Source organism: Schistocerca serialis, chromosome 8 (genome assembly GCF_023864345.2).
Source record: "Schistocerca serialis cubense isolate TAMUIC-IGC-003099 chromosome 8, iqSchSeri2.2, whole genome shotgun sequence".
In the NCBI taxonomy this organism is placed as follows: Eukaryota; Metazoa; Arthropoda; class Insecta; order Orthoptera; family Acrididae; genus Schistocerca; species Schistocerca serialis.
This window is the reverse complement of record NC_064645.1, coordinates 453,033,411-453,057,217: the sequence shown is the minus strand read 5'-3', so window position 1 is coordinate 453,057,217 and position 23,807 is coordinate 453,033,411. Positions and strand designations below refer to the sequence as shown.

General features: G+C 39.2%; 2 protein-coding genes across 2 annotated transcripts in view; one reads left to right on the top strand and one right to left on the bottom strand.

The window, feature by feature from the left end:
* Positions 1-2,805, bottom strand: part of LOC126416644 (transforming growth factor beta regulator 1-like) — a 77,155-nt gene extending 74,350 nt beyond the window's left edge. Inside the window, exons 1-2 of the mRNA XM_050084437.1 lie at positions 2,584-2,805; positions 2,378-2,489 (exon numbers count right to left, since the gene is read on the bottom strand). Of these exons, the coding sequence (XP_049940394.1) occupies positions 2,378-2,489; positions 2,584-2,712 (241 nt within the window). The 5' untranslated portion in view covers positions 2,713-2,805. The remainder of the gene's footprint in view (positions 1-2,377; positions 2,490-2,583) is intronic.
* A 248-nt stretch (positions 2,806-3,053) lies between these two features.
* LOC126416147 (glycosylphosphatidylinositol anchor attachment 1 protein) overlaps positions 3,054-23,807 on the top strand; it is an 82,533-nt gene continuing 61,779 nt past the window's right edge. Inside the window, exons 1-6 of the mRNA XM_050083695.1 lie at positions 3,054-3,498; positions 10,970-11,187; positions 11,301-11,460; positions 11,805-11,959; positions 12,044-12,196; positions 12,283-12,401. Coding sequence (XP_049939652.1) covers positions 3,357-3,498; positions 10,970-11,187; positions 11,301-11,460; positions 11,805-11,959; positions 12,044-12,196; positions 12,283-12,401 — 947 coding nt within the window. The 5' untranslated portion in view covers positions 3,054-3,356. The remainder of the gene's footprint in view (positions 3,499-10,969; positions 11,188-11,300; positions 11,461-11,804; positions 11,960-12,043; positions 12,197-12,282; positions 12,402-23,807) is intronic.

Here is a 23,807-nt window from a genome sequence, read left to right as displayed (position 1 = left end):
TTTCATTGTGGTGTACTGTATAAATTAAACAAAAGGTTTTGAGCATTATGCATCTTTTTTATTTAACTAATGCTTTTGACTGAGTTAATCACAAAATATTGCTCCAGAAGTTGGACCATCATGGAACACGGGGAGTAGCTCACAACTGGTTCACCTCTTACTTTAACAACAGACAGCACAGTGTTGAGAATGGCTGTGATATGGGGTCTGAGTGGGACATGGTTAAATGCGAGGTGCCCAAGGGATCGGTGCTTGGGCCACTCCTGTTCTTTATTTACATAAATGATATGCCCTCTAGTATTACAGGTGATTCTAAAATATTTCTGTTTGCCAATGACACCAGTTTCGTAGTAAAGGATGTTGTGTACAATGTTTGCACTGTTTCAAATAGTGCAGTTCATGACATAAGTTCGTGGCATGTATAAAATAAACTAACGTTAAATCACAAGAAGACTCAGTTTTTACAGTTTCTAACATATAATTCAAAAAACATGACATTTCAATTTCACAGAATGGGCATATGATTAGTGAAACTGAACAGTTCACATTTCTAGGTTTTCAGATAAATAGTAAACTGTCATGGAAAGCCCACATTCAGGGTCTTGTTCAAGGACTTAATGCTGCCATTTTTACTATTTGATCAGTATCTGAGGTAAGTGATAATTCAACACGAAAAGCAGTCTACTTTGCTTATATTCATTCACTTATGATGTATGGTATCATATCTTGGGATAATTCTTCCCATTCTCAAAGGACTTTTCTGGCTCGGAATCAGGCGGTTCGGGCAATAAGGGATGTCAACTTGCGAAACTTTTGTTGCCCCCAGTTCATTAGTCTGGGTATTCTGACACTGGCCTCTCAATATATATATTCTTTACTGTCATTTATTGTTAACAGTATCAGCTTATTCCCAAGAATTAGCAGCTTTCATTCAGTTAATACTAGGCAGAAATCCAACCTGCATTTGGATTGCACTTCCTTGACTCTTCAGCAACCAATGTGCAGTACACTGCTGCATCCATTTTCAATAAGCTACCACAAGAGTTCAAAACTCTTAGCGGTAATACACTCGCTTTCAAATTGAAACTGAAGAGTGGGCACTCCTATTCTGTTGCAGAGTTCCTTGAAAAATTAAGCTTATTCCTGTATTATATTGTTGATTGTGTTTACATAAACTTATGTATCTGTTATTACATTTATGGTCATTGCATGTACTGACACATCCATGACCTTGGAGATTTGCTCTTCAAAAAAGAAAAAGAAACAAGTATTATCATTTGCTTCTGTAGTATTAGGATTGAAGAGCTGGGTTGAAAAAAGGAAGGGAAAGCTATTCTTGGTAGAGCACTAACCCACTTTGACAGAGGAGCTGAATGAACCTGTGATGGCTGCATTAACATAAACAGTCATCAGCACCAGTAGTTGAAATGACTCACGAAACCAATACAATCTAGCTCAGATTAAACAGCCCAGAACAATGTCTTAAAACTGTCGCACCGAAGTGGTTTAAACTGTTACTACGGGAAAAATGTGTTTCAGGAGTTCACAGTAGTGGATGTGTACACCATAAATGTTTGAAACTTGAAAAGGTCTCTGGAACCATAGTGTTTCATTTGATTTAAGTACCTATGCTGGGGTTTCAGGCAGGATCCCTCATTTTATTCAACAGTGAGGTCCTATTCCAATAGAGTTCAACGGGAATCTGAATAAAGGAGGGAAGTGTGCTAGGGTAGTCCCTGCAGTTGTGCAAAGACACTGTGCCAGCATGGTATAGTGGTTAGCACATCGGTATGGTGAGCAGGAGACCTGGGTTCGAATCCTGGCCTTGTTAAAAAAAAATTCATTATTACAAAGCCACAATTCCAGTGGTGGAGTAGGATCATCTGCTGGGTGAGCAGGAGACTTGCATTCCAATCCGGTCCTTGGTGTAAATTTTTATTTATTGCCTCAGCTGCATATACATATTATAGATGTTTAAGACTCGAAAAGACCTCTGAAACCACATAGTTTGAAGTAAGGTATAATACATATATAAATGAAGCATTGCAGCAACATCCGAAGAAAGAAAATATACATTCTCGAAATTAAAACATTTCGTGTGCCTGCTGATGACCCAAAATCGTATCACGCAACTCTGTCATCTTTGTACTCAAGCCACTATATCTAAAACAAACTTATTAATTCAAGATAGTACGTTATATTTGTGAAAGTAGAATGGAAAAGACAAAGCCAATTTCCTCATCATGTTTTTATGATTTACAACAGGTCGCATCAACTTGAAGGGCAGTTGCCATAAAGTAAGCGAGTCTCTAAAATCGAAACAAATCATCAGTACTTTTACTCAGTGATTTTACAAAGTCGTACGTAACCAACACACCTGCAATTGTCTGCAGATGATAAAGTTTCTTCAACAAAAATCTTCTTTCTTCCTTTCTAATTACGATCTGTTCCTGCATCTGGGAGACTTGGTCGCATAAGGCAGCATTTTCCTGCACATACGAGCATGGGCACGTAACTCCGACATAATCGTGACAACTAGGAGACTACCTTCACATAATGAAAAAATTAGAAGTATATACTTACAAACACTAAATCTTTTATTACTCTTTTAATAGCATTATACTTCTTTTTGTATTTCAAATTTGTTGCATCATTTGCCTCATTTGCGTTCGGAAAAGTTTTCCGTTTATTTGTGCCAAAGTGGTATTCCATTTCAGCGCCTCCCACACCTTAAACAACCGCGTCAACAACAATATTTACGTTTTTCACGTCAGGTATTGCCACTAGAGCGCTGATGTTCGTCGCCCATTGCTGCCAATCTAAAATGTCAAAGAAATATTTACATTTCAAAACAGTCGATTTTAATATACGAAAAAAATTTTCATTTCTAGGGTTTCCAAAGATAGTTAGAACTTTGGTGCAAAAACACTCATATTCCAGCGATTTAATTCTAATGATCCACTTTTTGCTATTACTAGTATTTTTAACAGACATCTATTGTAATAAATTACTTCGTATTGTAGTAGGCATGGAGCAGATATCTCTGCTATATGGTAGAATCTAGAATGGCAGTAGGCGTAACGGCATGGTCAAAGACGATCAAGAAAGAGATGTGCGAAACAGTCCGGGAAATTTAGATAATTGTGAAATGCGATGTCACAAGTAAAGAAAGCGCTGCATGGCGTGGTATCAATGCTAGATACAATAGTGTAAACATAAGTCAATTCATAATATTTTATTCTGCAGTGTAAGGACCTATCTGTAGAATATACATCAGTATTTATTGTGGACAGTGGATTACTGTTTACAGAACTTTCTGTGATAAAAATGAAGCACATATATCAAAAGTAAAAGAAATGGGCCTTCTTACGGATCCCGGGGTTGGACGGGGCAAGGTTGTAAAACTTTTAATAAAGCACCACGATAAGGTGTGTGCCTTATCATACATAGCTGGTGTTTTGTGGTTTGCAAGTTTGGCACATGACAATTTTAATGCAGGTATGTACTGGAGTTTTGTGTCACACAATTATAAAATTCCATTTCCTCACCCGTATGGGCCTGTTCAAGCAACTTGAGGTGATAAGTGATACATACATACACAAGCAATAGTGCACTGTGATTATACAATACAGGCTTTCACATCCACAGCTACATCCTTAGTGATATCAGGCCATGGTCTAAAGCACATTTTTATGGTTTTTCTCCTACTACAGGAGCCATCACGAAACTGAATGTTGTAAGATGGTACGGCAAACATAACACTGGTTTTTCTGTAGGTGATTTAACTAGTCAGCAACCAATTGTTTTCACCAACAGCATGACAAAGTAACACTTCATGTTATATTAAAAAGTAATAACTAATCTCCTACAGCAACAATTTTCATCAGCAATCATTTTCTTGAAAGAAAGAAAACCACGTGACTGCATTATATATTTTTTTGAGAGAGAGAGAGAAAGAGGGGGGGGGGGCTTCTTGGCCCCAGGGATGAGTGTTCTTGTGTGTCAGTGTTGTTACAGCTACATAGACAATTATTGTTTGCATCAACATCCGTTTTCACCTCACAATAAATAGGCGGGTACAGCTGTCAAAAAGTGTTCTTTCAGTGTATGAGTTACCTGAAATCACACAGGAAATTCCTAGCATTAAACAGCCAGTTTCAGGCAAGAGTCAGCATTTCTGCATGACAACACAGTTCCCTACTGGAACCTCTCTTGCAGTGGGGTCTGGTGGTGTAGTGGTAAAGTGCTTGCCTGGAATCTGAAAGGTCACGGGATCAAATCCCATTCAGATCACATATTTTTCAGTCTGTTTTTTGATCTAGCCTCCACTTCTCCATGATTTTAGCAGTCACCAGAAATGACACATGGTTCAGATTCTACATAAAACTGTAGGTCTCCTTTACTAAGTTGAATAACAGTGGTACACTCGAGACATGCAATTTGCAAGGCTGCACCCGACCATTGAGTGGCAAGAAATTATTATTATTTGCATTTGTCCAGAACAGCAGCCGTAATAGGCTGTGCACATTTCCATATTAAGCTCAGTGTACTGTTTTAACTGTAGAGTGATCCATAAGCACACTTAAGACACAACAGTGTTCAGTAATTCAATGTTTCTTTACCCATGGGACCTTAAAATGATCATGTTACCATACTCCTGAAAACTTGATGTAAGTTGATTTTTTCCCCTATATGCTACAGACCCCTAATTCTAGCATTATATTACTTCTGGCTTTTGTTCTTGTACCAGCAAAGCTCATACATGACGTCTCATTACCACCTTTCAGTTGTGTCTATACCATCTGCCTGCTTCATCTTTTGCCCCAGACGCCTCACAAGTATAGTTCGAATGAAATAACTTTTAGATTGGCTGATGTAAGTGGAGTGTGTGTGTGTGTGGGGGGGGGGGGGGGGGCTGTTTCCACTTGACGGGATTACTGGAAATTGTAGTTCCACATTTCGGCTGTGATCCAAGCCATCACCAGGTTATTGGTTCCCCATGCTTAAAGCTTATTTACCTACTTATGACTGTCACGTCACACATCACACACAGGAGCAGACAAAAACACAACTGAGCAAGGTGGTGCACTGGTTTAGGTTTTCTGTGATTTCCCTAAACCGCATCAGGCAAATGCCGGATGGTTCCTTTGAAAGGGCACGGCTGACTTCCTCCTTAATCTGATGGGACCAATGACCTTGCAGTTTGGTCCCCTCCCCCAAACCAACCAACCAACAAAACGGTACGAAAAATGTTTAATTGCAGAAATAACATGAAGCAAATGGGAATTAGAAGTTCTTGTATGGGGATTAACTAAATATACAGCAATAAAAAAAAAAAGGTTACCCAAAAATGAACCAGATGACAACCTCTACCATCAATAAAACCACAATAATGAACAAATATGGGGGGGGGGGGGGGGGGGGGGGGGGAAGTATCAGAAATTTACCTTTACCCATATGGTGAAAACGAAGTCCACAGTACTGCAACCCACACGTAACTCCAAAACCTGGTACAACCACAACTAACATAACTATTCTTAAAACCTAACCATACCAAAATAACAACAACACACTTCAACTGTAAACTACTAAACAAGAATTTCAGCTACCAACCCAAGCCACAGATCACACGAAACTGCTGCCAACATAAATCTAGATACCCATATCGCAAAGAAAATGATGTGTGTAAACACACACACCCCTCACTTTTTACCGCAAATAAAAAAAAAAAATGTATTTACCACCCAGTCAGCTGACAAATAAATCTAGTGTGGCATATCATTCACACACTAAAAAAAGTAACCATTACTGAATAGGGGACCTGTGCTAATCAATCTTCAAGCATTGTGTCACTGCCACATGTGTATTGTATATGGAACCGGGAACCTAGAAACGACAGAGAGGCTTTGTTCCCACCGAAGCCCTCAGTGGTTCACAACCCCACAACAGGCTACAGCAGTTCACTCACCCCACCGCCACCCCCCACTGAACTCAGTGTTATTGTGTGGTTCGGCCCCCAGTGGACAGCCCCCGCCCCCCCCCCCCCCCCCCCCTCCCCCAGGGAACGTGTCGTACCAGACAAGTGTAACCCCAAATGTTTGCGTGGTAGAGTAATTATGGTGTATGCTTACGTGGAGACAGTGTTTACGCAGCAATCGCCGACGTAGTGTAACTGAGGCGGAATAAGGGGAACCAGCCTGCATTCGCCGAGGCAGATGGAAAACCACCTTAAAAACCATCCACAAGCTGGCTGACACACCAAACTTCAACAGTAATCCACTAGGCGGATTCGTACTGGGAACCGGCACGCCTTCCCGCTTGGTAAGCAGCATGTTAGAGCTCGCAGCTAGCCGGGCGGGCTCACTGCCACATGTACTCATCTCTGGTTTGAGAAGCAGTAACTTTGGTCAATTTCATAAATTCAACAGACTGCTTGCACTTCACACATTCTGCCACAAGGCTATATAACAGAGGAGATTTAATTCTAGCAGCCATATTGTCAGCCATAAGGGCAACTAATGGATGACTAGTAAATTTCACCGTATGATCCATACCTAGGACCAAATGAAAAATCCAGAAATTAAATTTCAAACCATTAATAGAATGATAAACTAGCAATTCCAAAACTGAAAACAAATCAGTAGCTAATAACTCATGTCATTAAAATAACTCACTGATAAATAAATGAAAACAAGCTCCCAAAACACTGAGTTATTTTACTCACTGATGAACAAATGAAAACAAACTCCCATAACACTGAGTAACACACAGCACAAAATTCAGTGCCGCACTAACATCACTCACAAACAATTTCGAAACACAAATGTCTCACACTAGAGAGCACCATTACTTACTCCATCTGCAAACGTGATCATCTTAAGAAACTGCACACAGTGACATTGTACAACATAGTTACATCATGGGTCAAAGCCAACAGGTGGTACTGCAATTTTTTGGCCCCTCTGCATGCAGTTCACAATTTTTTACAGAGTATAGATGTAGCTCTAGTTGGAGAATGAGTATACCAGCCACAATGGGGTGTCTTGTGTGGTCAGGTTTATGTACCCTTGAAAGCATGTAGAAGATGGGTGGCTGGTTACTGTATCCTCACAGAGAGAATTTTTGCCCTGCAACCCACGTTTCTTTGTAAAAGGTACCAGCTGATTCCTCTACTGACTTCCCCTGTTCCTTTTCCTATTCCTTTACCATCCAGCACCCTGCTCATCACTGTCGGCGCGATCTCCCTGTTCACATTGCTTGTGGCCTTGCTGATTATGAACAATACCTTTCTTAATGACCGGCTGACTCCAAACCTACTACCCTCTTCCTGGTCACCATGCCCCACTAAACTCTCACCCACAATTACTCCTCCTATGAAGGTATCACCTACAAACAAATCCTTAGTACAGCAAATGGCACCTGCGTGGCACTATCCTACACTAATCTATTCGTACACCATGTAGAGGAATCCCTAACCCTCCAGAATCTCAAACCCCTCACCTGTTTCAGATTCATTGATGATATCTGCATGATGAGGGCCGAGGGTGAAGACACCCTATCCACTTTCCTCTGAACCTTAACATGCTCTGCTCCATTCATTTCACCTGCTCCTTGTCACCCAACAAGTACCTTCCTCGATGCCAACCTCCACTTCGATGATTGCTACGTTAGTACCTCTGTCCTACCAGTCGCTAACAATACGTCCACTATGACAGATGTCACCCATTTCCCCCCCCCCCCCCAAAAAAAGGGGGGGGGGCAACCACCATCCATACAGCCCAGCTATGTGTGGCCCTTGCATCTGTAGTGATGAGCAATCCCTCTCCTGTCCCTACCTTGTTCAGAAATATCTACTCTTCCCCACATACCCCCTGCGCAACGACATAGAAGCATCCCTCTTGTGTTTCACTAACATCTAGTCTAAATGAAGCAAATGAATCACATTCTCCATCAGGCTTCCAACATCATCTCGCCATGCCTTAAAATGGGGAACATCCACTTCAACAGTGGTATTCCACTGCCCAACCAACCTACACAGTATCCTTTCCTGTTCCTATCTGACCCTTGCCTGCAACTCTTTGCCTCTGGGCTCATTCCATGCAATAAAACTAGATACAAGGCCCTTTCCACGGCCTCGTATTCCAGCCTTGTCTTAGGCATCTCCCTACATCACCAAAGGCAGGGCTACCTCTGAATTCAACCATTTGATCTACCACACTGACAATCTGAGGCGAAAAGACAGCTGGACCACCCTGTTGATGAACACGCCACCTAACACACTGTACTTGACCCCAACAAATGCTTCACAGCCAGCGCCATCTGAATTCTTCCAACCAATAGCAGCTTTTCTTAGTTACACAGATGTGAGCTCTTCCTGAAATGCGTCCTTCATGCGTATAGCCCTGCAGGCCTAAACCTTCAGTAGCCTCCAGGCCTGAGATATTACGTGGAGGCAAAATATTGTGTTGCAGCTCTATGAATGGGGTTCTCCCCACTCCCATAAAGTCCTTCCTCCATGAAAGGTATTTTAGACACGGAGTCAGAAATGTCTTGCGGGACTGTTTTAAGCAGAAGAACAGCATTCCTCAAGGGAGTGTTTTAAGTTTATGGCGTTCACCATAGGGATAAACAGTATTTCAGCTGTGGTGCATAGTCTTTTGTGTGTTCCTTGTTAGTGTATGGCTTCTCCATCTTCTGTGCCTCCTCCAACCTCACAGCAGCTACTCAACAGTTGTTAATGACAGTCAGGTATTTGACAGAATGAGCAAACACAAGTAGTTTTAAGTTCTCTTTGAAGAAAACAGTTTGTACTTTTTTTTTAATTGCTCCAAACTGGGGGATACCGTTCACACTTTTAAGGAAAAAGTGATATATCTGGGCTTCATTTTGTGAAAAACTAATGTTGCTGCCATACTTTAAAGAATTGAAATTATGATGCCTCAAGGCTTTAAACATTCTCAAATCTGCCAGTCAAAAGTCTTGGGAGCTGACATCATATCTGCACCAGTTTTGTATAGCCTTCATGCAAACCTGGCTTGACTGTTAATGCTAGATTTACGGGTCAGCAACCTTCGTACCTCAAGATGCTGGATGTAACTCACCACGAGTGTATTTGGCTGTCAACAGGGGATTCATGCATTATTCCGGTTTTGGGATTATTGCATTATTCCAGTTTCTAGCTTGTGTGCAGATGGTGATGAGCCTCCAATGTCTATTCAATATTTTCTGCAAGCATATAGGGCTCTGGCTGTTCCACAATCGCCAGCATTCACCTCCTTTGCCCGGCTGTCACTTTAATGTCGGTTCTATAATTTTCCTCAGGCAACGAGGCCATTTGAGATCTATATGAGGGACAGCCTTGAGTTACTACAGGTGGAGGACATAATGTTCAAAAACAGGGGTGGAGTATGGGATCCCCAAGGCTACTAAAGAGGACAGAGTTCCTTTTTGAAATTAATTAATTTTTTAAAATTAAATTTAATGAGATTTTAAATTGCCACCCAAATTTTATTAATGTTTACTTTGATGAGCCTAAGCAGGGAGACATTCTCAGCTGTTCCACCATGTTTCCGAATTTGTCCTTAGGATAGGCTCTCAGAGCAATTTTCCATTTATTATGTGGAATTGTTTGCTATTCCGTGTGCAGTGGAGCAAATGAGATGGCATCATGGCAAGAAAGTCAAGGACAGTCTCCTTATATTGTAGAGGCAGGATACGGAAATAATTTTCTGCCAGATTTCAAGGCACATAGGGATCCGGGGAAATGAACATTCTGATGTGACTGCCGAGGAGACTGGTCCCTTCCACCTCCAGCTCAGTGTTCAGTCCCTCCCTTACAAGGATCAGAGTAGGACACATGGCTTTATCTGGTGTCCCAAGGAGCCACCAATGTGTCAGAGATGTTTAACACCGATTTCAGTACAGCATATTTTGATTTAGTGTGTTTTATATGATGACTTGAGGACAGATCTGGGTCTCCCACTGGCCTGCTGTATATTTCAACTGTAAATGAGGCTAGTGTGTGGTTCATGTTGTAAGGTATTACAGGATTCCTTCCCAAAATATTGGGTGAGAGATTTTAATATGCCGCTGAGTGGCTTGGTCACCCATTATTTCTAGAATCCTTTTCAAAGTATGTCCTGGTATTTTGTTCTTCATCTTATCTAGTTATTCTGCTGTATTTTATCAGCTTTTTATGATAAATGAATCTCAAAATGTTGTATTTTAAATTTTTGTTTGTTGAAACAACTAGGTCTTAAAATTTATCATAACTTTTTATTTTATCACTCGTATCTGTTTATTTCATGCAGGTTCACTGATGGCCTCATTGTTTAGTGTCCTAAAACAATCATCATCATCATTATTATTATTATTATTTGCTACTCCCTGACCTCCACCTGCCTATCCCTTTTCCTGCAACTACTCTAGCCCATCTCATGCCTTCCATTTAGCTAGCATAGTCCTTTCCCTTTCTCTACTTCTCTCCCTCTTTGGTCCCCCCACAGCTTCCTGTAACAGCATCTTCCCCCATTCCTACTCTGCTGCTGTCCCTCCACCACTACACACCCCAGCAAAGATCACTTCTCACTTTAGACACAATCAGGCCAAGCCTTGCTGTCTTGAGATGACAGTGGTCGTGTGTGTGTGTGTGTGTGTGTGTGTGTGTGTGTGTGTGTGTGTGTGTGTGTGTTCTCTTTTTTTCCATACTGCTGCTATTCCATCCCAGATTTTCAGTTGTTTAATATATTCATAGATATAGTTAAACAATATTTTGAGACAGCCTTTCCACTTAAAACTAAAAAGTTAAAAATAAATATGATAATGGAAAGTCTTTGGTAGACTATAAATAATGTAAGATAATGGCTCGATGAATAGTTGAAGCACTGACTTGTGGATAGTGATGCTAAATATTGAGATAGATTTGAGTGTTGTCAGTTCACTAAAATTTTGTTTTGTTCTTGCTGTAAAGGGACATATTTCTCAGAAAATGCATTACTTCCTGGATTGGTCAAGGGAGATTATGAAGAAAGGCTTGTCGCTAGAGAGTACTTGAAAGAACTAGCTGATGAAGCTATAAGACATCCTGACAGTATTCCGTACTCTTGGCTGTTAGCAAAATTTGGACAGCTTAATCTTGAAACATATACCCACAATTTTACTGTGCATTATCCTTTAATTCCTGGAACTGTAAGTATATTTATCTTTTTCCATGGTAGAAATATGCTAGAATGCTCTCACCATCTCGCTGCAAAGATATTTGTATGTAGAAGAGACACAATTACATCAATTGTCTGTTTCAGAAATACACAGGAAAGAATGTGTATGCTATATTACGAGCACCAAGAAGTGCTAGTACGGAAGCTTTGGTTCTGTCTACCCCCTATCGCCCACCTAAGAGTACAGAAGCTACAACCATGCCATCTGTTGCACTCATGTTGTCACTTGCCAAGTTTTTCAGGTGTAAGTAGACTACACTGTTCATAATAAATATTTTTAATTTTGAGGAGGGAAATCCATGTTTGAAGATAATATAATACACAAAAATGAAACATATTATCAGTAATTTGGGTGCAAAATGTCTACCATTAAGTTAAGTGAATCCCTAAGTGGTTTTGACATCTTTATGAATGTTATTCCTTAGAGTAATTAATTTATCCTGACTCGTAATAGTATGGATGGGGCAACTAAATAACCTGTCTTTGATAGCATGGGTAATAACCACTCTGCCCTTATATGTCAACCCATGTCTGATAATTTCAAAGAGTCTTCTTCAAATCAATAAAATGAGTCATATTTCTGTACAGGGCAGAAGTACTGGGCAAAGGATATCATCTTCTTAGTAACAGAACATGAACAACTTGGGGTGCAGGCATGGTTAGAAGCATATCACAGAACATCCTGTGGCCACCCAGGGGTTCTGGAACATGGGGACATGATGGGAAGGGCAGGTGCAATACAAGTAAGAGTAATTAAACATTTAAAATTGTAGTTACATTATACAACAAAGCAACCATTTTAAACACTTTTTGTATTGTTTTTACAGGCTGCAGTCAACTTGGAATTACATGCTGAGAAGATAGGCTATGTTGATGTTAAAGTGGAAGGTCTTAATGGACAACTTCCAAATTTAGATCTTGTAAATCTTATCCATAGGTTGTGTGCTAAGGAAGGTGTGAAGCATACATTCAAGAACAGGGTAACTGTTGACGTGGCTATATGTATATACATTCTTGTTGTGTGTTTTTACATTTCATTCACTACTAACACACATTCTTTCCATAGGAGAATAAAAAATTTGCAGATGATTTCAAAGAATGGTCATATGCCTTCAGAACTCTAATGGCTATGGTTTCAACACAGGCAACAGGTGTACCAAATGGCAATCATGGCTTGTTCTTGAGGTATCATTTTATTTCATGATTCTAATTTACTTGTTATTCTTTATATGATTTTGCTGTTTGCTGCTTCCCATTGACTGTCTATCTGGAGGTGCTTCTGAGAATTCTAATGAAGGATTTTTATATATGTAGGCATGATACTACCCCTAAGAAGGTCCACTCACCTTGGAGGCCCAGGATTTTCTGCTGGGATTACCCTTGCAGCTGATAAGGTCCAGTTATCTGAGAGTGCCTGAAATTTGCACATCATGCTCTTATACTGGCTACCTGACACATTGAAGCAGTGTTTTTAAACAAAGCTTCTGAGCTCTCGTTTGCTGCTACACTAGCATTGGTGACCACCACAACTACTGTATTATTTCTCTTAATATTGTGCCCAGCCATCTACCCCCTGTGTGTGTGTGTGTGTGTGTGTGTGTGTGTGTGTGTGTGTGTGTGTTTCTCCTAAAAGCTTGAAAAATAATTCATAATGCCCCAGAAAAATGTGCCAAGCCCCTTGAATTCATCTAATATGCCAGTGACGTGGCAGATGGTATCAGAAGGAACCTCAGACTTTTAGCAGTTGATGCTGTTATCTATAATAAAGCAAATCTAAAAAAGCTACACAAATTTTCAGTTGAAACTTAATAAGATTTCAAATGGGTGAAATATTTGCAACTTGTTTTAAGTGAGCAAAAATGTAAAATTGTGCAACTCACAAAATTTAAAATTGTAATATCATAAGACTACAGTATCACTCAGCCACAATTGAAATCAGTCAACTTATACAAATACCTTAGTGTAACATATTGTGGGCGTGTGAAATGGAATGGTATGACCTTTCATAGCTATAAAAATCTGATCGTATCTGTAACACGTATATAAGATGGTGGAGAATTTGCATTTGCCAACATGATCATCAATCCTTGGAATGGGAAAAGTAAACAAATTGTGCCCCATAAGTGTTCAATGGGATTCATGTTAGGCGATCTGGGTCCATAATGTTCTTCAAACCAATTGTGAACAGTTGTGGCATGGTGATGTATTGCAGTGTGATCCATAAACATTCCATTCTTGTTTGTCCATGAATGCTTGCAAATAGTCTCGAAGTACCCAGAAATAACCATTTACTGTCAATGATCAGTTCAGTTGGGCTAGAGGACCCAGTCTACACCATGTAAACACAGCCTGTATGATAATGAAGCCACCAACTTCTTGCACAGTGCCTTGTTGACAACTTGGCTCCACAGCTCCGTTCGGTGCGTACCACACTTGAACTCTACCACCAATTCTTACCAACAGAAATTGAGACTCATCTGACAAGGCCAAGGTTTTCCAGTCGCCCAGGGTCCAACCAACATGGTCACAAGCCCAAGAGAGGCATGGCAGGCAATGTCATGCTGTTAGCAAAGGCAGTCACGTCGGTCGTCAGCTTCCATAGCCCATTAACACTAAATTTCGCCACACTGTGATAACAGATATGCTCATCGTACTTCTCACATTCATTTCTGTGATTATTTCACCTTATTTTGCCTGTCTGTTAGCATTGACAACTCTACACAACCATCATTACTCTAGGTCATAAAGTGAGGGCCATCGGAGCCTGCGTTGTCCATGGTGAGAGGTAATGCCTGAAGTTTGGTACTCTTAGCACTCTCTTGACGCTGTGGATCTCAGAATATTAAACTCCCTAATGATCTCCTAAATGGAATATCGCATGAGTCTAGCTCCAACTACCATTCCGTGTTTAGAGCCTGTTGTTTGCTGTCGTGCAGCCGTAACATTGTTGGAAACATTTTCAAATGAATCACCTGAGTACAAATGACAGCTCTGCCAATATACTGCCCTTTTATACCTGGTGTACATGATACTACTGCCACATATGTGTGCATATCCCTATCCGATGACTTTTGTCACCTCAGTGTTGATCTACATCTACATACAAACCTGAAATCCACTGGACAGTGCATGGTGAGGATATCTTGTACCATTACTAATCCTTTCCTTTCCTGCTCCACTTGCAAATAGAGCAGGGGAAAAATTACTGTCTATATGCCTCAATTAAAACCCTAATTTCTCTTATATCTTTGTGGTCCTCACCCTAAATGTTCAGTCATGGAAAAAGGTATTCATTCACCGTTGTTCATGAAGAATAACTGAAGATGATAACTAGACATGTTATTTGATAAACTAACAGTATGAGGTTTCTGTTATGTTGGTAATCTGGCTCCTTGGTTCTTTTTTTGTGTATGTCGAGTATGACAAATAGACTATCTTTGCTCTTGATGCTCACTCTCTTAAGTGTGCTACATGTAATGTGTTGTTATCAGAATATAAGTATTATGAACAATCTGTTACTTATCTTTTTCAGTGCCTAACCTTGCTCTGCTAACAATTTATGGACCCAGAACGGTAAATCTGTGCAGTGAACTATGTTTGGTGTGTGGGTAGGAAGATAAATAACTGAAGAAGCGTGTTAGGAAATGTGCCCGTGTTGTGTGTGATACTTGTTTTGATTTGTGTTTTGTCAACTTCGTCAACATTTTAACTCTCGTTTTTCAGAAGAAATCCGTCATGTATTCTAGTGCTTTGAATTCAAGTGTCTGAAAATGGCTTCAAATGTAAGTTTGACAAAAACCACTACTTCAGTGGTAGACAAACTGAGAAACAAGGATGATTATAACACGTGGAAGTTTGGAATGAAACTCATTCTAATGTGCGAGAAATTATGGGATCATATCATAGGTGCAAGTACTGCTACAAATGCAGAGAAGGATATAGATGTGTGGACACTTATTCTGTTGCATGTGGATAAATCTCTGTATGCACACATGGAAAACACAACAAAAGCAAAGGACGCTTGGGATACTTTGTAAAAACTGCTTGCTTGTAAGAATAAAACCAGATGGATGAATCTCTGGGATGTTCTGCTGGATACTACATCATCCAAATGTGAAGGAAATATTCAAAATTACGCTACTCACATCTTGGATGTAGTCAACAAACTGCAGAGCATGGGCAAACCAGTTGATGACGGGCTAATTACACTGATTATGCTTAGAGGTTTACAAAAAGTTTGTTTACCATACCAGATGGGTATAGAGTCCATTACAACGGACAAAAATTTCACATCAGAAAATATCAAAGCAAAGTTGGTGAATAGTAGTGTGGAAGAATACCTCAAGTTGGACAAATATGGCACTGATAGTGCCTTATTTACAAAGAATTATAAGAAATCACAACAGGGTTTCTCAAAAGACAAGCAAGAGAAGAAGAAAGTGAAATGTTTCAATAGCTGGAAGTATGGTCACTTCAAGTCCGAATGTCCTCAGAAGCAAGTATCATCAAAGAAAGAATCAAAGGAAACAGAAAAGCACATTGTTTTGTGCACTTGGTATGTCAGATTTCAACCAGAATGAGGGGATCATTGATTACAGAGCATCGTCACACATGACATCAAGAAAGGAATGGTTTAAAGATTTTGAAACAGAAAATAGCAAACAAAAAATTGTGAAGTGTGCTGTTAATGTTGAATTAGTGAGCAAAGGGAAAGGTGATGTTATTGTCAGTTCGCCAGATATATCCTCAATAAAGAGGTTATTATTGTCCCTGGCTTAGCAACTAATTTGTTGTCAGTTTCTGCTTTAATCAGGAAAGGCATAAATGTTGTTTTTGACAAAGGTGGATGTGAGGTGCTCAAAAGTGGTGAGATACTTTGTTCTGGATCAGAGTCAAATGGCATTTATAAACTAAAAAACGATGATCCTGTGTTGTCAGGTGAACATGCTCTCACTGTTAAAAATTTTATTAATCTGGAAGACTTATGGCATCGTAGACTTGGTCATGTAAGAGTTGACACAGGACTTATGCTATGTTTACAGAGTGGTGACATAAAGTTGGAGTGTTGTGACTCTGAAACTCTTGACAAGTACAAATCGCGTGTACTAGGTAAGATGTCGAAATTCACTTTTCCTAAGACTGGAGGGCAACTTGAATCTGAGTTGCTCGGCCTTGCACATATGGATTTATGTGGCCCCATGGAGAAAATGTCACATGGTATGGCTAAGTACATGTATGAACTAGGGGATGATTATTCCGGGAGGACATTCTGTTACTTTCTCAAGAGTAAAGATCAAACATTTGAATTTTTCTGTGAGTTTAAAACTTGGGTAGAAAATGGAATTGGTGCAGAGATAAAATCAATTAGATGTGACAATGGCAGTGAATTTGTGAACTCAAATTTTGATTTATTGCTTAGAGAGAATGGAATAGAACATCAGATTAGTGTGCCCTATAGCCCAGAACAGAATGGGATTTTGGAGAGGACCAACAGATCAATTTGTGAGATGGCCTTGTGCATGCTATTTGAATCTGGTCTGCCTAAGCAGTATTGGGCAGAGGCATGCGATACAGCTGTTTACATAAAGAACCATGTTCCACACAGAGCACTTAATGGTAAAACTCTACAGGAATTATAGACTGGAAAAATATCTCGTTTGAACCATTTAAAGGTGTTTGTTTGTCGAGCTCTTCTCCGTATACAAGATCAAAACAGACGAAAGTGGGATGCCATAGCTAAAGAACCTGTTTTTGTAGGTTATGATGAAATGAGCAAAGGTTACAGACTAATTGATCCACAGAACCCCAAGAAAATAGTGAAAGGTTGGAGTTGTTTTTCTGGAGTATGAGTGCATGTCTGACAATACCAGGACACCAGCTGTTAATAATGAAGATTACTGTGTGTTCTGGTCAGATAAACAGTATACTGAATGGGGAGAGGCAGAGGAAGAATAAGACCTCAGCAGTGCTGGAAGTGACAGAGATCAAGACCCACACTACATCCCAGATACTCAGTCGGTGGCAGACCCAGAAGAGACTGAGGTGCAGCCAAAGGACCCTGATGCTTTAGAAGAGGACCAACCAGTCAGAAGACAGCCCATGTACCCAAACCCAAGGAGTACCTGGATTATGTCACCTATTTGGTAAGTGATTTTTCTAGTTTGGGAGAAGATTCTGTGAATTTGGAGGATACCATGTCGAGGAGTGACAAAGAAGACTGGATAAAGGCCATGAAAGAGGAAATTAAGTGTTTCAAGAACAGTACTGTTTGGGAATTTGTGGACCCACCAAAGAGTAATAAAAGTATTGTAGGTAACAGGTGGGTATTTAAGCTGAAAAGGAATGTGAATGGTACAGCACTCCACCGTGCTAGACTTGTTGCTAAAGGGTTTACACAAAAATTTGGTATTGATTATTGTGAGACTTTTTCACCTTTGTGAGACATAGTACTCTTAGAGCTCTCATTAGTTTAGCTGTAAATCTTGATCTTAAGATCTATCATTTTTATATTAAGACTGCTTTTCTGTATGGGGACTTGGAGGAAACTATTCTCATGAAGCAACCAGATGGTTTTGTTTTAAAAGGGAGTGAAGGTAAAGTCTATAAACTAACTAAGGCCATTTATGGTTTGAAACAATTGGCCAGACAGTGGAATGAAAAGGCAAAATGTACGCTTTTAGACCTAGGTTATATTGCAAATACCAATGAAGATTGTGTGTTCATCAAATAGTCAGGTAAAAATGTTGCAATTATTGCTTTGTTTATAGATGATTTTTATGTCTTGTGTCATAACAGTGTGATGAAAGACAAGTTGTATCAGGGATTGTCTGAGAATTTTGAAGTTAAATGTGTAGGAGAAGCAAAGTCGTGTCTCGGTATGTGTATAAACAGACACTGGGAGGAAGGTAGTTTAAAACTTGACCAGAAGGGTTATATTGAAGATGTGCTGAAATGCTTTGATATGGTCGATTGTGCTCCTGTTAGAACACCAATGGAAGCTGGATTAAAGCTTTGGGATATGCAGGATGATAAAGTTCAAGTGCCATATCAATAACTTATAGGTTGTTTGCTATATATCAGCACTAATACAAGACCTTACACATCTTATGCAGCAATTGTTTTAAGCAGTATAATTGTAAGTTTACTAGTGTTCACTGGAAGGCAGCAAAAAGGGTGCTACGTTATCTCAAGGATACTATAGATTATGGCATTGTGTTTGACAAAGGAGATTTCAAGTATCTGAATATAACTGGTTTTGTTAATTTGAATTTTGTAGGTGATTTAACTACAGGGTTGTCACAATATGGAAGTGTTTTTCTTCTGGGGAAAAACATAATTTCATGGGAGAGCAAGAAACTGAAGGATGTAGCAACCTCAACTACTGAAGCTGAATATGCAGCTGTGAATTCTGCAGCCAAAGAGGCACTTTATTTGAGACAGCTAAAAAGTGAATTGTTTAATAAGCACCAAAATCCTGTAATCGTTTTACATGACAACCAGAGTTCTATCAGACTGTCACAAAATCCTGTGTTGCATTCTAGATTAAAACATGTTTGTGATGAAGGACATTTTATTGGACAATGTGTTAAAAGAAATGAGATTGATGTTAAGTATTTGCAGTCAAAGGAAATGCCTGCTGATGTATTAACTAAACCACTTGCAAGAGAGCAGCACATGTATCTTGTTCATAAATTGAAATTGTCGCCAGATTAAGTGGTAGTGTTATGTTGGTAATCTGGCTCCTTGGTTCTTTTGTTTGTATATGTTGAGTATGACGAGTAGACTGTCTTTGCTCTTGATGTTCTCTCTCTTAAGTGTGCTACATTTAATGTGTTATCAGAATATAAGTATAATGAACAATCTATTACTTATCTTTTTCAATGCCTAACCTTGCTCTGCTAACAGTTTCCTTCCTAAGCTGTAGCCTTCTGCAAAAACCAAATAAAAATTTTGTACCAGCTGGCATCGCGCAATGAGGATAAAAGTATTCATACATTCAAAGGAAGTTACTAAGTACATAAATATAATGAGAATGTTAATGCTTTGCGGACATTCATCTTTTATGTATCTCTTCTGTTAACCTCTTTGACACAGCTTAAACAAATTTTTTGGCAGTCTCTAAGGTAATATTTCCCCATTCTTGTTGTAGACATTGTTTCAGAGCAGTTGTAATTTGTATTTCATGTGTCCTGACCATTCTTTCAAGCATAATCCAAAGATGTTTAATTGGGTTAAGATCTGCGCTCTGTACTGGAAACGTAAGTATATGGGGAGTCTGGTACGACAACCACAGATGAACGATTTCTGCTGTATGCTTAGGGTCATTGTCTCATTGAAAGTAGTAATTTGTCCCTAAACCCAAGCTATTAGCACTTGTTTGCAGAGTTTCCTTTAGGCTATTTAAAGACCGAAATCTGTCAAAACGGGCACCCAAGACGAGCCATACACCCCCATACCATAATTCTTTCAGCACCTTGCTTTACTGGGGTTGAATGTGTTTGGGATACAGCTCAGTATTTGATCATCTCCACAACAAATTCTGCCATCATTTACAAATATATTAATTTTACTTTCATCTGTGAATAGTGCCTTGTCCCAAAAACTTGTGTTTTTACTTATATGCACTTGAGAGAAATCAGGTCTTAGTCTCTTGTCCTTCTTGCTGAAGGGTGATTTTCTTCTATATACCCTAGCTCCATAATGTGAACTATTTAAACTGATCATTAATATGCACAGGAACTAAAGAAGCTGTTGATTTATGATGTGTTTTGACCCTCCCTTATGAACATATTTCGTTCTCTTTGTGTTAGCTCCTGTGCTCAACCCCTTCTTTCGCTATTAATTAGAGCATTTCTTTCTCTAAATTTCGATATTATGGACTGCACAATAACTCAGTTTCTACAAGTAATATGAACTATTTCTGAAAATTACTTTCCCTTTACATAATGAGAGATAACTATTTGCCTTTTCTGTACAGTTGTTTCTTTCCCTGCATGCCCATTTTGCTGTTGCATGCATTCATCACATATCAGAACCAATATGCACAAGGTGCAGATTTCCACTGAAGGTGTTCTTTGCTGCAAGCAGTTCATTAGTTGTTTCTATATTTACATTTCCAATAGTGTATGAACATTTTTTTCTCAATATGTGAAGTCAGCTAGTACAGAATTTTTATTTACTTTTTGCAGAAGGCTAAGTTAGTTAACCGTTTTATGTATACAGTTTAGGAAGGAAACCACTTACTGTAGTTTATCAAGTAACATGTCTGGTTGTGGTCTTTAGTTCTAATACAGTAAATAAAGTTATTGTAGGTAAACATTGGTCTATGAATACTTTTTACGTGACCATATGTTGATGACAGTAGAACCATTCTTCATTGAGCTTCAAATGCCAGTTCTGTAAGTTTTCTTAAAAGTATTCCATGAAAAGAATGTTTTCTTCTCTCCACTGATTTCCACTTGAGTTCAGAAATCATCTCTATAATAATCACATGTGGATCGAATCTGCCAGTAATAAATCTGCATTGCACCTGCTTCTAGCAAATCTGAAAAATTTTTCTCTACTACAGACTGCAACTGATGTGTTAAGTGAAATGGTTTCTGGGCTATAGGCCTGTAGGGATCTCATAGTACATTAAGGAGATTGCCAAAGTTGTTTATTTTCTTCAAACAAACTCACCAGTCCTGATCTGCCTTACACAGGTGTTCAAATTGCATAACAATTTCTGATTTTATAGGTGACATAACTGAGGTGGAATTTATGTAAACTGTTCATTCAGGCTGCTTGTTTTCGTGGTTTGCTCTTATCTCATCAGTACTTTGTGCATTTTTGTGTGTAAACTACCTTGAGGAATTTTAATGTCTCTGCTTCCACTGCTAACTGGCTAAAATGTTCCCTTGTCTGTCGTACTCATAAGAGCCAAACTGTCCTTTCCATGCATTGTTTACTGTCTAAAACACTCTTTCTTGGTAATGGATCCACTAACAAAATACCTCCTCTACCTTCAACACTATGGTATGTGGTTTACTGAGTTGTCAGAATGTAGCCAATCATTCTGTACTCCCTCGTGTCCTTATAGTGAAAACACAGCTGAAGTGGTATGTATTTCCCCCTATTTGGACTGCTTGTCTTTAGAAGCTAACTGTACTTTCAAAGTATTGCAGAAAATAGGTGTCAACTATTCCACAGAAGCCCACTTACAAAGTTTCAAGTGCCAGTGTTAATCTAGGAACCTCAAAATATATTGGAGCCCCTGCATATCACTCTCAGGGGGACCAGCAGAGATGAGATTAAACTAATTATGGCACACACAAAGGAATTCAAGCAGTCATTCTTTTACAATCTGTGGTGTGAGAGGAACTGTGATATGCAGGACAATGGGAAGTACTCTTAACTACATATTGTATAGTAGTTAGCAGAGTATAGATGTAGATGTGGATTGTGTAAAGGTAAACTAATGTGTCACAAGCCCTGTAATGTTATTCATTTAGTTTTTGTACACAGGCTTTGTACTTACTCCTTTTTGCAGATTTTGTATGATAATGTTGACCACTAATTCTATGTGTTGTATAGTTAATATAATTTAGTTTTGATGGTGGGTTTGACTTTAACTTTTTTTATGATTACGTGTATGTTAAGGAAGATAATGATATAATCTTCCAGCGATGATAACTGAAATTCATATGTGTGAAATGGCATTTTAAGCAGGGCATTACTTCCATTTTTTGAAAGACCTAATTTTTTGCTGTGAAGGTAATTAAGTTACTTTGACAGTTACATGAAGAAATAAGATAACTCTGCTGCAGTTCTGTTTTCTTAGGCAAACGTGTTTTTTATGCTCTTGTAATTGATCTTGGAAGAATATGCTTACAAAACACCTGAGTTGGATTGTTAGCAGAAAGACAAGAATATCACACAATACTAGACATAATATGCAGTATTCAGTTAACAATATGTGTGGACCAGTCACTTTTCTGCATCTGCACAGGCTGTGCGTGAGTGCGTGAACACTGAGCAGAAAGACTGAGATGGAGATGATATGAGGTTTTATTTTATTTATTTATTTATTTATTTATTTATTTTTTTTTTTCATGTTTTAAGATATTAAGGGTTCTAGAGATTAAATGTGCTGCTGTGACATTTTTAATTTTTTGCATTTCCCAGGATAATATTAGTTTGAATAATAATGTAATATGTTCCACGTAGGGAAACAGAAGAATAATTGTGAGGCCTGAGTTTCTCATGGCATATACAGTGCTCAAATAACTTCTGGAATGCAACTGAGTGGCGTCGTTGACAACTGCTGATATTTTGACACGTGCATGCCCTATTGAAATATCGGCAGTTGTTGATGACATTGCTTGGCTACATTCCCATAAATTATTTAAACAAAAGAAGAATTTTGAGGTTATACTTTCCAATACACTGTAGTAATAAAAATGTCACTGGGAAAAAAAGATGCATGTAGAGGAAATGGAAGGAAGGAAGGACAATACGAGTTTTACGTCCCTTCGACAATGAGGTCGTTATGAGATGGTAGAGGGAACAAGAGCAGAACAATAATTGAGGTGCTGTCTGACTCCAGTAGTGTCCATTAGGCTGCCACTTCAGTGGATGTAACATTCTGGGAAGAGGGAATTCGGGTCATGTTACATTTAGGGAAATATTTATACGAGGTCTTCTCAGAACTCTCCAGAATGTTGCCCTCAAAATTTTTCTATGCTTACCTTTAAGTTATTGTGGTTGGTCTCCTTTGAAATATTCTCCACCACAATTGACCTATCACTCCCAACACTGTTTCCACTTTCAGAAGCAGTGTTCGTGTGCCTCTTGCTGGGTTGCATGAAGCAGTGTCTGTGAATTTTCTTTTTATCTTCTGTCATTGCAAACCTTTGTCCTTTCAATGGGGTTTTCAACTTTGGAAGTAAAAAAAAAGTTCACAGGGTCAGGTCTGAAGAGTACAGAGGATGAGTCATGGTGCAAGAGCCATTAATTGCCCCGCCACATTTCAGGCCAATTTCTCACAGGTGTTGCAACATGTCCTGTTAGTACCATCGATTAACAGTTTGCCCATGTGGCAGGAATTCATGATGAACTAATCCTTCATTTGTAAGCATGGCTTTGACAGTTGACCTGAACTAATGAGCCTTTTTTGGTCATGGAGAACCGTTGTGAAGATTGCACCTTAGTCTCAACATCATAGCCATAGACCCATGTCTCATCACCAGTTATGATTCTCTTAAGGTACATCTCATTCTCATTTGCATGATCCTAAAGCTCTTCATACATTACAAGACAATGGTCTTTCTAGTCTCGACTCACGAGCTGTGGGATGAAGTTGGCAGCAACATGATCCATTCCAAGATGCTGTGTCAGGTTTTCATGATGTGATCCTACTGAAATGTTAAGTTCTTTTGCAATCTCTTGGACAGTCAGTCTTCGATTGGCACTCCCAATTTCACGATGTTCCTGACATGAGCATCATTAGTAAACTTCAAAGGCCATCCAGAATGAGGGTCATCTTTAACTTCCATCTAGCCATTTTTAAACCACGTGAACCACTCGTAACAACCAAGCGAGGTGGCGCAGTGG